At 39.1% G+C, this 14913-nt stretch overlaps 2 protein-coding genes across 2 annotated transcripts; both read right to left on the bottom strand.

Moving 5' to 3' along the window:
* Positions 1 to 462: 462 nt before the first annotated feature.
* On the bottom strand, positions 463 to 1443 carry LOC117349601 (olfactory receptor 6F1-like). The gene has a single exon (XM_033923192.1). The coding sequence runs from the start codon at positions 1402 to 1404 to the stop codon at positions 463 to 465; it is 942 nt and encodes a 313-aa protein (XP_033779083.1). The 5' UTR covers positions 1405 to 1443.
* Positions 1444 to 11559: 10116 nt separating this feature from the next.
* Positions 11560 to 12507, bottom strand: LOC117349600 (olfactory receptor 502-like). The gene has a single exon (XM_033923190.1). It carries the CDS (start codon positions 12505 to 12507, stop codon positions 11560 to 11562), a length of 948 nt encoding a protein of 315 aa, XP_033779081.1.
* Between the last annotated feature and the right edge of the window lie 2406 nt (positions 12508 to 14913).

Genomic DNA, 14913 nt, shown 5'->3' with positions numbered 1-14913 from the left:
ACAAAATAAAACAAGTTTGTTTGGGGGTTTTTTTCTAGACATCACTAATTTACATAGTAGTTGTTGACAAATAAGGATTACCTGGCCAACAAAATCTGCTCATGAGTATTTTCCAAACTCTAAATTTAGACTTTGGACAAATCTTAGAATTCAACAGCAAAACATGGGGCCAAAAGAGATCATCTTTAGTACTGTAGAAGAGAAGGTCAGAATAGAGATCAATTAGAGTACAAGCTTTGCCTTGCATTGAATTTATGATTTCTCCAAACTTGTGCTGTTTCAATGCTAATTGTTTGGTTTTAACCTTAACTTGAACACAAGGATTTTATGCCAGGCTCATTAGGTATGAAAAATTAACAAACTGGATAGTTTTATCATCTGCATTTGCCTTCATATTCTGTGTCTGCCACATTGTGTACTTTTATAGAGTGAGTTTAGAGATAAGAGTTTAGAGATAAGCTGTCATTTAACCAAATCTTTGATGCTGATACAAAACTTTTGCACAGCTTTCTTTACCTCCTGATTTCTCAGGCTGTAGACTATGGGGTTGAATAAAGGAGTCACCATTGAATAGAAGATAGACACCACTTTGTCTAGGTGAAATGTTGTTCTTGCAGTGGGTCGGACATATATAAAAATCACAGTCCCATAGTAAATGCTCACCACTGCAAGATGAGAGGAACATGTAGAGAAAGTCTTTTGACGCCCAAAGGGGAACTGGATGCGTAAGACAGTGGAAATGATGTGGATGTAAGACACCATGGTAAAGAAGAAGCAACAAAGTATTATAGACCATGCAAATGTGAAAAAAGTGACTTCTACCAGCGATGTATCAGTGCAGGAAAGGTTTAGTAGGGGGGCAAAGTCACAGAAGAAATGATCAATATTCTGGGGACCACAGAAATATAAGGTAGAGATCCAAACAGCTGGCATCAATGGAGCAAAAAGTCCTGCAGTCCAAGCAAAAAGTGCCAGATAGCCACTGACCTTGCTGGTCATAATAGTTGTATAATGTAATGGGTGACAGATGGCTAGGTAGCGATCATAAGACATCACAGCCAACAAAAAATTCACAGTAGCTCCAAAGGCAAAGATGAAATAGAATTGAATGATGCAGCCATGCACTGAGATGGTTTTGTTCCCTGTTACCAGTCCAGCCATCATTTTGGGAATGAAAGTGGTTGTGTACCATATCTCCAAAAAGGAGAAGTTGGAGATGAAGAAGTACATGGGCTTGTGAAGGTGTCGTTCTGCCCTCACTGTGCCAATAATGATGACATTGGTTGTGATGGTGAAGATGTAGATGGTCAGAAAGAGAATGAAGAGGACAAACTGTAGTTGAGGGATGGCAGTGAACCCCACCAGAATGAATTCAGTCACAGTGGAGTTGTTTCTCCTTCTCATTGCTTCATTACTCTGGTCTGCAGAGGATAGAAAACACAATATTAAGATGTATCAGGCTTTCAGGTATACCTGTACTACCTCCTTATATATATTTATTCTTCTTTCATTTTCTCGATGTGAGCAGCATTTTGAACTTTCGGCCTGCATCGGTGTCGGCTCTCTCTGACGTTACTTCCGGGTCCCGTACCTAGGAAGTGATGTTAGAGGGAGGGCCGATATGACGGGAGTAGTAAGTTCGTGACGATGCCTGCGCCGTGAAAATTAAAGAGGTACAGAGGAAGGGAGAGGGGCGCCACCAGCCCGGGCACCGCTCACCCTCACAATGCGTCTGCTTGTCCTAATCTTGTCCAGGCACTTCCCCATTTATGAACTGCAAAGTTCTCACTCCACCCACAGCCTGCTCCAGTACTAACTGGAGAGCACTGCAGAGGTTTTACTAAGGTGCACTAACCGATTAGCGCGTGCATGTTAATCTATGAACGCGTTAGTGTTTAGCGCATGCTGATCGGTTAGTTCACCTTAGTTAAAGAGGGGGTAAGTGACTATGTCAGCAGAGTTGGTCAAGGCAATTCAACTGGGCTGCCTAAATTTTTACGGTGCCTTAATGAAAGGCATGGTGTCTCTGATTTGATTCTCAATCTGTCTCGTTTTTATCATTCTCTGACCTTGCTTTTTTTATCAGTTTCAAGTTTATTGATTTTTAATATACCGACCATCAGCAAGTATCTGGCCGGTTTACAATAATATAATAAATAAGAAGAAAAGTAATGCTTGTAAAAAGAAGGGGAGTGAACATTGAAGACATGATACAATAAACAAACAAGAAAGTGAGGCTAGAAAAGATGGGAGGGGAGGTGGAGTTACATTATTATTGGTGAAAAAAATAAAAAAAGTTCTTTGAGCTGAAGGAAAAAGGGGGGGAAAGGATAAAAAGTTAGGGATGGGATCGCTTCTTAAAAGCGGTTGAGAGACTTCATGATGAAGGTTCAAGAGCTGTAAAATGCATCTTGAAATAAGAACGTTTTTAATTTAGCCTTGAATTTATTGATGAGTTTTTCGTGACGAAGTTGGGGGGGGGGGGCAGAGTATTCCATAAAGTTGGAGCGACTACAGAAAAATTGGATTTCCTGGTATAATAGAATTCCTTAATAGAGGGAACGGATAGTAAATTTTGAACTTGCATCTTATGAACTTGCATCTTTTTGTTCCCTCCCTCCCGCGGTCCAACGAGCGAGACTATCGACTCAGTAGTTGGCCCCACATTGTGGAATGCCCTCCCTTTGGCCCTGAGACAGGAAACTAATTTCAACAACTTCAAATCTAGCCTCAAAACCTTTCTCTTTAAGATGCCTATGAGATCTACAGTATACCGAGGATTAAATGCTCATGAGACTCAGACAACAGTCACATATCAGATATTCCCTTTTCCCTCCATTTCCCTTTCATTTTATTTTTATGCAATGTATCCCACCCATTTCCTTTTGTAACATGTTTTGTCTGTAAGTCAGTTTTTTCCCCCCTATTTTTTATATTTTAAAACATTTTAAAATTTTGCACTATGGAAACCCCTTTGGTAATTAAAGCGGTATATCAAGACTAAATGAAACTTGAAACTTGAATTTATTGTTTTCTTTTAGTGTGGAAATATATTGGATTTAATGCATTTGCCCATGCAGACGACATCTTTTATATCCAATAGACACCAATAATCCCTCAAAAGCATCTACAATTACCAAGTTTCCAAGTTTATTAAAATTTTGATGAAACGCAAATCAAAACTTCTAAGCGTTTACAATTTATAATTAAAAAGAGGGAGACAGTAAATGAATGAATACTCACAAAACAATACATAACCAATTAGAAACAATAGAACTACAAATTAAAAGTAAAGAATACAAAGAAGGTAAACCACAATGGGGAAGCTGGGGAGCAAAGATTCAAGAATGACTCTGGCTGTAAACCAAATCATTTAACAGTCAAATGCATCTTGGAAAAGGTAGGTCTTTAGATTTCCCTTGAATTTCATCTACGTTGTTTTCTGCCCTAGTATAAAGAGGTAAGGAATTCCGTATTGTAGGGGCCATAATTGCGAACAAGGTAACCCGACGTGTGCTAATAATTTTCAAAGATGGTATATGAAGTAGATACTGAGAAGAGGATCTTAAAGCTCTTATAGGTTCATATGGAATAAGACGTTTATGGATAAAGGCCAGTTCTTTGGTGGTTTGAGCCTTGAAAGAAAGGATAACTATTTTATATATGATACATTGTGATATTGGCAACCAGTGAGCTATTTTTAGTAGTGGAGTGACATGGTCAAATTTCTTTTTGTTTGTAATCATTTTTAAGGCCGTGTTTTGTATCGATTGTATTCATCGGATATCTTTTTTGGTAGATACCCTTATACAATGCATTACCGTTACCAGGAAACTTGAACAAATACATACATCAATGGCTTGCTACTAATAGACATTACCAAATCAAATGTTAGGGGGTTTTTTCCGTGGAAAGCAGGACTAAAGGCTCCTTTTATCAAGCCGTGCTAGCGGGGTTAACGCGCGTGACTGTTCAGCACGTGTTAACCCCTGCGCTGGCCAAGAACTACCGCCTGCTCAAGAGGAGACGGTCGCGGCTAGCGTGGCTGGCGGTTTAGCGTGCTCTATTACACGCTTTAAACTGCTAACGCGGCTTGATTAAAGGAGCCCTAAATCTTGGCTATCCCATTCCTCTTTCAGGTGTTACTCTTCAGGCAGTTATTACTATAAAAATTTTAGGGGTCATATTCGATCAAAGACTGTCTTATCACGACCATATTAGCAGCATAGTAAAATCAACATTTTTTTAGATTACGGCAAATTTTGTGCAATTTCAAAATGGTTAGAACCCAAATCTTTAAACATACTAATCCACTCATTGATCATCTCTAAAATTGATTACTGTAATTCCCTATTTAAGGGTATTGCTCAAAAAAAGGTTAGGCGTTTACAGTTAATTCAAAATGCTTCTATTAAAATCATTATGAAAGCAAAACAATGGGATCACGTTTCACCACTTCTTAAAACATCTCATTGGCTCCCAGTATCACATAAAATAATTTATAAAATCCGTTTATCGCTTAAGGCTCAGCTATATAAGTCCCCAGCTTTCATCGATAGGATTTTAATTCCATACACCTCTACTAGAATACTCCGGACCAATGACCAACATCTGCTAACCGTTCCCTCGCTTAAAACTATCAACACGTGAAGACAATACATCTTTTTGGTCGTTGCCCCCCGATTGTGGAATTCCCTGCCAATCTATTTGAGAGAGGAGAGAAATATTATTAGATTTAAAAGTCAGTTGAAATACTTCCTTTTTTAAAGACGCTTTTGACTGCTAGATATTATAAAATCCTGCTAAAAATTATGCTAAATATCCAACTATCTTTTCTATTAAGAAAAAAAAAAAATACCATCTTCTTGTGGTTTTCCTTGAATGTCTTGTCTGCTTTCTATTATTGTACTTCCATCCCTTATCCCGTATTGGTCCTGTCTGTCCTGTGTATTTGCTGTATGATTTTTTTTGTTTGTTTGTTTCCCTGTATACTGTCATAAATTGTTTTTAGAATTGTGGATCGCCTTGAATACATGATTAGGTGATTAATCAAATGTCAAATAAACTTGAAACATTAGTATTTTCTTTTTTTTCTCTCTTTCTGCTCTGTCCTCCTCATGCTCTCTTTTCGTCTCGTTCTCGTTGCCTCTTCTTCTTACCTGGACATCTTTCTCCATTCCTATTTCATTCTGACTTTTTTCTTCCATGTTCGCTCTTCCATTCCAATTCATTAACCAATCCTCTTTCTTACTCTGTCCTCATTCCTTTCTCTTTTTCCTCCCCACTTCCAGGGTCTTCTCTACATCCCTGGTGTCTCCTCTCTCTGTCCCTGATTCTCTGTCTGAGTATCTCTTTATCTATCCCTGAACCTGCTGCTGCTGCTCCTTCTTCTTTCCCTCCCCTTCATCACTTGTCCCACTACTTTATGCTCTCCATCATACATCCTCTCCACCATTCCTAGAAAGCTCTCCTCATGTTGCTTCCCCTCACCCCAGGCTTCCAGCATCTCTCCTCTTTTCCATGTGTGTATGCAGGGAAATGCAATCCACATGCTTCTTGGAAATAAAGCAAAAATGCAGAAAAGTAAATTCTACTTACCCTTTCTTCCTCTCTCACACTGAAGATATGCACAGAGACCCAACTCAGAAAAAAATCATTTCCTCCCTATTTAGGGCAACAAAATACTCCTCCATTTATCACCCAATGAGAAATCCTTCCAGGATGAACTCCTAGAAAAGATGAAGCCTTCCCTGATTGCTTTCTAATATGCTTTCCTTGCAGGAACAGGCAGGTGCCAGATCCTTCTACAGATGACTGGAGAGAGGTAAGGTTGGTTACAGATGTGAGTTGACAAATTTTTTCCTCTTTGAGGGGTTGGGGGTCCACTAAATAATTTTTAAGTCTCTGGGTTGCTTTAATTACAGACTTCTTGAGCAGCGTACCTTTCTTAGCACAGTCTTTGCAACTGTATTAAAGCAGCCAGGCCGTCCGGCTTCTGTGTAAAACTCAGATACAGTAGAGTAATGACCTCAATGGCATAGTGGTTGGGATATTCTGTTGCAGGGCTGCAATGTGTTGGACTGGCCTGACAACAGTACTGTTCAGCTATGCAGGTGTGCAACCCAGCAATGAGTGACATACAGGATTCAGTCCCATCAGCATGAGTTTTGGTCCCAGACCTGTTTTTCAAACAGCCTGTAGGTATATAAATATGTAGATTCTGCAAGCTTCTAGTATGCCCAGGAGACATCTTTGTTTCCCCTCAGATATCACAGAAGATTCTTAGAATAATAACACATTATTTATTATGAAGAACTTGTCCATTACAAAAGCACAGAGAGGAAAGAAAAGGCAGGACAGTGAGCTACTATTCCCTTAGCATTCTACATTAAACAGGAACAAATTACAATTCTGCATATTATCTCCTGATTATCCAAAGTCTCTACACATTGTGCAGGTCTGGTCGCCTTATCTAAAAACAAGAAGTAGAAAAGATACAGAGAAGTGGGGATGAAAATGATAAAAGGTGGGACAACTTCCCTATAAGGAAAGGCCAAAGCAGTTAGGGCTCTTCAGCTTGGAGAAGAGACGGCTCAGGGGGGATATGATAGAGGTCTATAAAATAATGAGTGGAGTGGAAAGGGAAGATGTGAATCGCTTGTTCACTCTTTCCAAAATTACTAGGACTGGGGAGCATGTGATGAAGCTACTAAGTACAGTAAAACAAATCGGAGATAATATTTCTTCACACAATGTGTTTTCCTACCTTCTTCTACTCTATGTTTATAACCTAACTAATTTATTTTTCTCAAGTACTTTAGCAAGAATGTGAGCCTTTGGGACAGTCCGGGAACTCTAAGTACTTTCTCTTCATCTTAATTAATCTTACTTATTGCATTTCTTCTGTTTATACTGTAAACCGCTTAGAACCTCACGGTACAGCGGTATATAAGAAATAAAATTATTATTATTATTATTAAACTCTAGAATTTGTTGCCGGAGAATGTGGTGAAATCAGTTGGCTTAGCGGGGCTTTAAAAGGTTTGGATAATTTCCTAAAAGAGAAGTCCATAGGCCATTATTGCTTATTCCCACTTGGGATCCCACTTGGGATCTAGCTAGGTACTTGGGACCTAGGTTAGTTGGAAACAGGAAACTTGATGGACCTTCTGTCTGTCCCAGTATAACAGTTCTTATGTTCTTATTGTAAACAAAAGAGCAATGCCCATCTCCTGGGACATTAGTACATTGATTGAGAATTGGTGTATTGATCTTATTGTTATTCTATTTATGGCAGTGCTTCTCAACCTTCTCCTGGATACACATCTAGCCAGCAATCTTATTCACGCTGGGTTACCAAAACTAAAAAAAGCGCCCAAGAAATGGATCTGGGTGTCATCGTAGACAATATGATGAAATCTTCCACCCAATGTGTGGTGGCGGCCAAAAAAGCAAATAGGATGCTAGGAATTATTAAAAAAGGGATGGTTAACAAGACTAAGAATGTTATAATGCCCCTGTATCGCTCCAAGGTGTGACCTCATCTGGAGTATTGTGTTCAATTCTGGTCTCCTTATCTCAAGAAAGATATAGTGGTAAAGATGGTAAAGGGGATGGAACTCCTCTCGTATGAGGAAAGACTAAAACGGTTAGGGCTCTTCAGCTTAGAAAAGAGATGGCTGAGGGGAGATATGATTGAAGGCTACAAAATCCTGAGTGGAGTAAAACGGGTACAAGTGGATAGATTTTTCACTCCACCCAAAAATACATACACTAGGGGACACTCAATGAAGTTACAGGGAAATACTTTTAAAACCAATAGGAGGAAATTTTTTTTTTCACTCAGAGAATAGTTAAGCTCTGGAACACATTGCAGAGGATGTGGTAGGAGCGGATAGCGTAGTTAGTTTTAAGAAAGGTTTGGACAAGTTCCTGGAGGAAAAGTCCATAGTCTGTTATTGAGAAAGACACGGACGGAGGAAGCTAGACTCAAATAGGGCACTGGTCTTTGACCTAAGGGCTTCCACGTGAGCTGACTGCTGGGCACGATAGACCCAGCAGCGGCAATTCTTATGTTCTTATGTTTGTGTTATTTAGGTATACATCTGTTTCCCCCCTTACTAAAAATCTCTCTCCCTCTCTATAGTAGCATTCTTCAATGCAAGGCCCAGGGGCCAGTGGCAGCTCCTGGAGACCTTTGGGGTGTCCCTCATCATCATCATGGCTTTTTTTTTCTGCTATACTCTCTCTCTACCCAAGCTCACAGCAGAAATAGGAAGTGAATGGGAAGAAACTCCACAAGCTTAAAGTACAAGGCATATGAATAGATAAAGGGAATGCATTTGGAAATGCCCTTCTCTTTGAGGATACTCCCAATGAAGATTTGAAGAGAGGCTGATGAGGCCTCACATGAGAAGATATTTGGTGGCTTGCCTTCAGTTCTCATTTGGATTCAAAGGGGTCCCCCCACTTAAAAATTAGGGAAGACCACTGGTCTATGCTCTTTCACCAACCACCTAACCCATCCAATCACAGAATAAATTGGTTGTAATGATTCTTCTATATCTTCAAATAATTTCTAAACTCTAATTGCCATGTTAGTCTACTTGCATGTATGGTAATAAAAATCCATAAACCAAAAATATATATGGTGATATTATTGACTGGAGTAACAATATATTTCTTGACTTGTTTGCAGGAGCTGGCACTCTCTTCATCTGTCAGGCAAATGAGTTTAGGAAAAGTTTTTAAAAAGGAGGCAGTGCGAAGAAAAAAAAAATAATTGAATCAGGTTGGGCAGACTGAACGGACCATTCAGGTCTTTATCTGCCATCATCTACTATGTTACTATGTATGACATGTGAAGCATATTAATAATACAAATCTATAATCTTAATCTTGATTATTTTTATTCTAGTCAAACTCAAAAATCTATTGCCAGAGGATACAAATATTACAGCGTCACCGATGGTTCTGCACATCTTCCTGTTTTTCTCAAATATTTATATGCCTGATCTTCCACACTCTTGAGCCTCCTTCTAAATTGTTCCATCGTATCTATCTGCTTATCGGTATTAATTTCATTCTGAGTTATCCTCCTGTCTAAAGTTTTTTCATTATGGCGGTCTTTTACTAAGGCATGCTAGCCAATGTAGCACGCTAAATTCTAGCGCCCATTATATTCTGTGGATGCGTTAGCATTTAGAACGTGCTACATCGGTTAGCGCACCTTAGTAAAAGAACCCCCTATATGGAAGAAAGCACCCTAGTGATAGTATTGCAAGACTACCACTAGGAGTAATGGGCAGCTATTGTGGATCTTGGTGCAGTCTCAGATGGGAGCAGAAAGGGATTGTTCTTGCTTGGGTCCACACAAACACCATAGGTAGGTCGGGGGGGGTTTCAGAGTAGGAGGTGCTTATTCCTAAGTGTATGGCTTTGGATAGGGGCAGGATTTCAATCTGTGCTGGTGGTCTGGGGTACTATAGGGTATTGGGGATATTGGATAGTGCCACCACAGAACCTGTTATGACAGCAGCCATTTTACTGGACTGTTGAAAGTACAGCTGTCACCAGTAAGAAATCTCCATGGACACCAGTAAGAAAACCTCAGTTGGTCCTTCCTGTTAGTGACCCATATACAATGACCCATGTACAGAGCTGCATACTAGTAATATTATAGAAATTATAAGTAGTTGTAGTGTATCACCTATCAAAACAGGTCACCTCTCCACACTGACCCACACACCACCCATTCCCATTTTAAGTAGGTCCGATAGATTGGTTTTTACTATGTTGGTTGTTTTAACACGTTTTACTGGTAGTTGTTAATTCACACTACCAACCACGCTACCTGCTTAGTAAAAGGGATCCTAAATGGCCAATCATTATCCATCCCCAGATCATAGTATCCCAAAGTGCCTTTGATTATGGACCTGAAAACGTCTGACCCTTCATATCTCCAATGCTGTTTATTACGGTAACAAATGTTCCCTTTGGATCTTCCGTGAGTCTCTTTACTGCTCCCATATCCCCTTCTTAACAGCCTGTCCTTTTGTAGAGGCAAAATGAAAAATCATCTGTGAAGAAGGAATATCAGGGAGTTGCTTCTTCCCTTAAAAGGCTGGATATGAAGCAGGTCTGTGGAGACTATTGACATTGCTTATTTCATTTAAACAATAGTATATTCTCATTTTATTCTAGGGATGAACAAAACTGTTTTGGGGGGGGTTGTGTTGTTATCTCATCATAAGGTTCTTTAATTATTTTCATGTCTTTGTGATGTTTACATAAAACAGAAAAAAATTAGAACAACATGAAAACCATTTTTGCGTACAATATTGTATTTCCATTCAATTGTTATGAACTTTCCAGGCGTTAAAAGCCCTCCTCCCTTCCCCTCACAGATCACTACATGCAATGAGTGATGGCTTTAACAAATATCAGAGGTACCTTGGCATATGATGGTATAGAACACATATCCATATGGGGCAAAGCTGCAGTAGCAGTTGATGCATTGATGCCACAACGCAGTGAGAAAATGGCTAGACAGTAATATCAGTGTGATCAGTATCCCAGGCATCGAGAGAGGAGCAGAACAAGTGGAAGAATCATCAATATTGAAGGCAAAAAGTACGGGCAACAATGTTGAGTCTGTGACCATGAGCTCAATGGACTCTTCAAGATACCACTGCAGAGGGTCTCTGAGAATTTCTCCAGGAGACTCTTTTGAGAAGGGTTTTGATGGCCTGTGTCAGGGACGTTTTTCTATTTTGATGATAGAATGCAGTTGTAAATAAGTAGGGTTACCAAATGGCTCAAGTTTCAAGTTTTTATTAAAATTTGATTGAATGCTTATCAATACTTCTAAGCGATTTACAAGTTAAAAAATAGGGGATAGAAAATTATTAATAAAATCACATGTACAAGACATAACAAAAAACAAACGGAAAAAAAACTAGCCGATAACAAAAGAAGAAAGGGAGGAACTGCAATCCTGGTAGGATAGAAAACATGTAAGGTAATAACATCAGGAAGAAAAAAAAAGAGAGAGAAATAAAAATAATTAATTTATAAGAAAGAGGGCAGAGTTAAAAATCCTGAGGTCAATTGCTGATCAACTGACATCTAGGTTCTACTTCCATTGCTTTCCATGCAAACCCGGATATCTCAATTCATCTTCTTTTTTTCTGGAGCCATAGGGTAACCCTATAAATAAGTCCAGCCAACCATCCGCTTTCCAGTATGTTCATTTGAACACAATATGAGATTTACCAGATTTCACAAAGAAAGACTAATGACAATGATATGAATTATGGTTTCATAAGCCAGGGCTAAGTATGGAAGGCCCTATAAGACTGATGGACTAATTATCTTGTTCTGTGAGATGATTAAATATTTAAATTTGTTTTATATTTTTATTATATATGTTATTATGTATGTTATTTTGTTATCTACCTTGCTTAATGCAGATTATAAATAAATGTCAACATAAATTATATGTTCAAATGTTCCTTATGCAAACACGATATGATGAGATAGCAGTAAGCAATTTAAAGATTACCAGTTCCCTGTAATCTTGCTCCATGCTCTCTTTAGAGCCTTAATCACATCTCTGTTTCTTAAACTATAGATCAAAGGATTTAGGAGTGGCGTTAGAATGGAGTAGAATAAAGACACTATTTTATCCGTGTCAAAGGAGTATTTAAGAGTGGATCTCAGATACATAAAACCAACTGTAACATAGAAGATCATAGACACGGTAAGGTGGGAGGCACAAGTGAAGAAAGCTTTCTCACGCCCTGTGGTAGATGGGATCCTGAGGATGGTCATAAGAATGTAACAGTAGGACACAATGTTGAGGATAAGGGTAGTCACAACCACGATCCAAGCAAGGGAAAAGAAAGCAGCTTCGCTGGCCGTTGTATCTGAACAAGACAGCTTAAGAAGCGGCAAGTAATCACAAAAGAAATGGTTGATCAGATTCAGTTTGCAGAACGATACCTGGGTTATGGGGACGGTGAGCGTCCCACCTGTCAGAAAACCACTTGCCCAGGATCCTACTGCCAACAGCTTACAAAGTCTACTGCTCATGATGGTGCTGTACTGCAGGGGATAGCATATAGCGATATAGCGATCGTACGCCATGGACACCAGTAAGAAAACCTCAGTTGGTCCAAAAGTGAAAAAGAAACACAGTTGCAGAATACACTGTCTGTAGGAAATTATGTTCTTCTCTGTTAGGAAGCCAGACAGCATTTTCGGGACAGTGGTTGTGATGTAACAGATTTCCAAGAGAGCAAAGTTGCTGAGAAAGAAATACATGGGACTGTGAAGTTTTGAGTCAACCTTTACTATCATTATGATGATACTATTGGTTGCTAAGGTCAAGATGTAGATAGCCAGAAGAACGACGAAACATAGTATCTGGATCTCCGGTGAGCTGGGGAACCCAAGGAGAATGAATTCGGTTACAGAGGTTTGATTGCCAGCTTTCGTTGCACCCATTGTAGATGATCTGTAGAGGTAACAGGAAAGAAGTAAATCTATAAGGGATGAAATAAGATTACAAATACGGTTGTGCCAAGCACACATTAAAACATTCCAGATATGTAGGTTAATATCTCTGCTTCAGTTTTCTTTTTTTATTCAAATTTTTACATTTTAAACAAGAGCATCAACTTGAATATTGATCAGAATTACAATATAAAGAATATGGACGGTCTAAGCCCGGCCAAAACTAAATCTTAAGAAATTAAATGTTAACTAGTTTGTCCACATATTAACTTGATCCAAGACCTAAGAAAACACAATAAAGAAAAATATAAATAAATCATCAGAACATAATAGAAATTAGAGAGATAACTTCCAGCAGCCGGTTCGTTAAACTGTAGGTACTGTTATTGTATCAATGGTCACTACCCCACCTTTTTTGGCCACAACAAATTGCAATAACTGTTTGGGGTCAAAAAAACAAAAAACTTTTTCCTTCTATTGAAACACAACACTTAGCAGGAAACTGCTTCAGTTTTCTTTAGAAATAGATTTAAGGGTTTAAGAGGAGACTGAGAGGAGACATGATCGAAACATTCAAAATACTGAAGGGAATAGACTTAGCAGATAAAGACAGACTGTTCACCCTCTCCAAGGTAGGGAGAACGACAGGGCACTCTCTAAAGTTGAAAGGGGATAGATTCCGTACAAACGTAAGGAAGTTCTTCTTCACCCAGAGAGTGGTAGAAAACTGGAATGCTCTTCCGGAGTCTGTTATAGGGGAAAACACCCTCCAGGGATTCAAGAATAAGCTGGACAAATTCCTGCTAAACTGGGATGTACGTAGGTGAGGCTGGACTCATTTTAGAGCTCTGATCTTTGACCTGGGGGCCACCACGTGAGTGGACTGCTGGGCACGATAGACCACTGGTCTGACCCAGCAGCGGCAATTCTTATGTTCTTATGTACTTTAAAAGGGCCATTTTCTAATCAGATAAATAGCATGCGAGTCTAATCAATGATTTTTAGCAGCCTTAGTTCCATAATAGAATCGTACCTCTTTTTTGGGGCACTGCCAGGCACTTGTGGTCTCTACTGGCCACAGTTAGAAACAGGATCTGGGCTAGTTGGATCCTTGTCTGACCCAGTTTGGCAACTCTTATGTTCTCATTTTCTTACTGAATGGAAATACACCATCTTAAGGTCCTCGATGCAGATTGGGGAAATGCTGGCCATTGCTGGACCTTGGCAAATATGAAAGGATGCGGCTGTGAAAAACTTAATACTCTAATATGAGAATTCATATATTACATACTAGCTGATGCCCCGGCGTTGCATGGGTATTTAATTAAAGCAATAACACTGTAAATGGATTCAAATAAAGATACTTTATAGTGGTGAATGAAATTGTTTTTTTACAGCTTTATAAAAAGTACAATATTTAATTTATAATGTGAAATATTTGACAAAATGAATACAATACAACTAACACAAAACTTGATTATAAACAACAATTTTAGTTTCACCTCCAGGAGCAAGAACATATAAATTGTTGGGTGAACCCACCCTTGAGCAAGCAACATAGAGTTGACCATGGGAAAAACAGGGGGATCTTAAATCCACTCCACAGTATGTAATAGTCTGTCCCTGTGATTTGTTGATTGTGATAGAGAATGCAAGTCTCACTGGAATTTGCAAGCTCTTAAACTGAAAAGGAAGATGTGTTGCAAGTTTCGTTCAAATCGGGCAAGCCGTTTTTGCGTTGGCAGCTTTTTACAATTTTTCCATTGACATGAATGGGTGAAATCAGATTTTCTGTTTGTAGCTCCGCCCACGTGTGCAGGTGGGCCGCGAGACCCCCCAGAACATATCATCCAAGGTAGTGAGGGATCTGCATACCAAATTTCGTTCAAATCGGTCAAGCCGTTTTTGCGTGATCGCGGCACATACACACATACACACACACATACATAACTCCTATTTTATATATATAGATAAGCACTTCAATTTCTCACCTATGTCAATCTGTATGACTTGATGGACTTCAGTGTGCTATTTTCAGGTTCTGAAAATACTTAGCCCCAATTCTTCATCAGTCCAACTTCTTGAATATATCTTTAAAACATTCATAAATAACGTAATATTTAAGCGCACTCATCTTAAATCGACGTTTCAAAACAGGAAACTCCCAACATGACATCATGTTTCACCAGAAGGCTGTTTCAAGGCTTGTTCCCTTCAAATACACACGGATCACCTTCTAAACAACTCTCTATGAAAAAGTTAAGGATAACAATGGAAGGGGTTGTTTTTTTAGTTATTGGACATTTCTTGAAATTAATGGGACTTTGTCAATCTGACATTGTAAGGAAGTCCACCTAAAAAAATCAGACCTGACTGATACAGCACGAAGCACGAGTC

The sequence above is a fragment of the Geotrypetes seraphini genome, chromosome 16, assembly GCF_902459505.1.
Source record: "Geotrypetes seraphini chromosome 16, aGeoSer1.1, whole genome shotgun sequence".
Taxonomy (NCBI): domain Eukaryota; kingdom Metazoa; phylum Chordata; class Amphibia; order Gymnophiona; family Dermophiidae; genus Geotrypetes; species Geotrypetes seraphini.
The sequence above is the reverse complement of the archived record's forward strand: the minus strand, read 5'-3'. Positions and strand labels throughout refer to the sequence as shown.

Bases quoted from the DNA above. Each gene is read 5' to 3' on its own strand.
- LOC117349601 (XM_033923192.1), bottom strand. From the start codon at position 1,404: ATGAGAAGGAGAAACAACTCCACTGTGACTGAATTCATTCTGGTGGGG.
- LOC117349600 (XM_033923190.1), bottom strand. From the start codon at position 12,507: ATGGGTGCAACGAAAGCTGGCAATCAAACCTCTGTAACCGAATTCATT.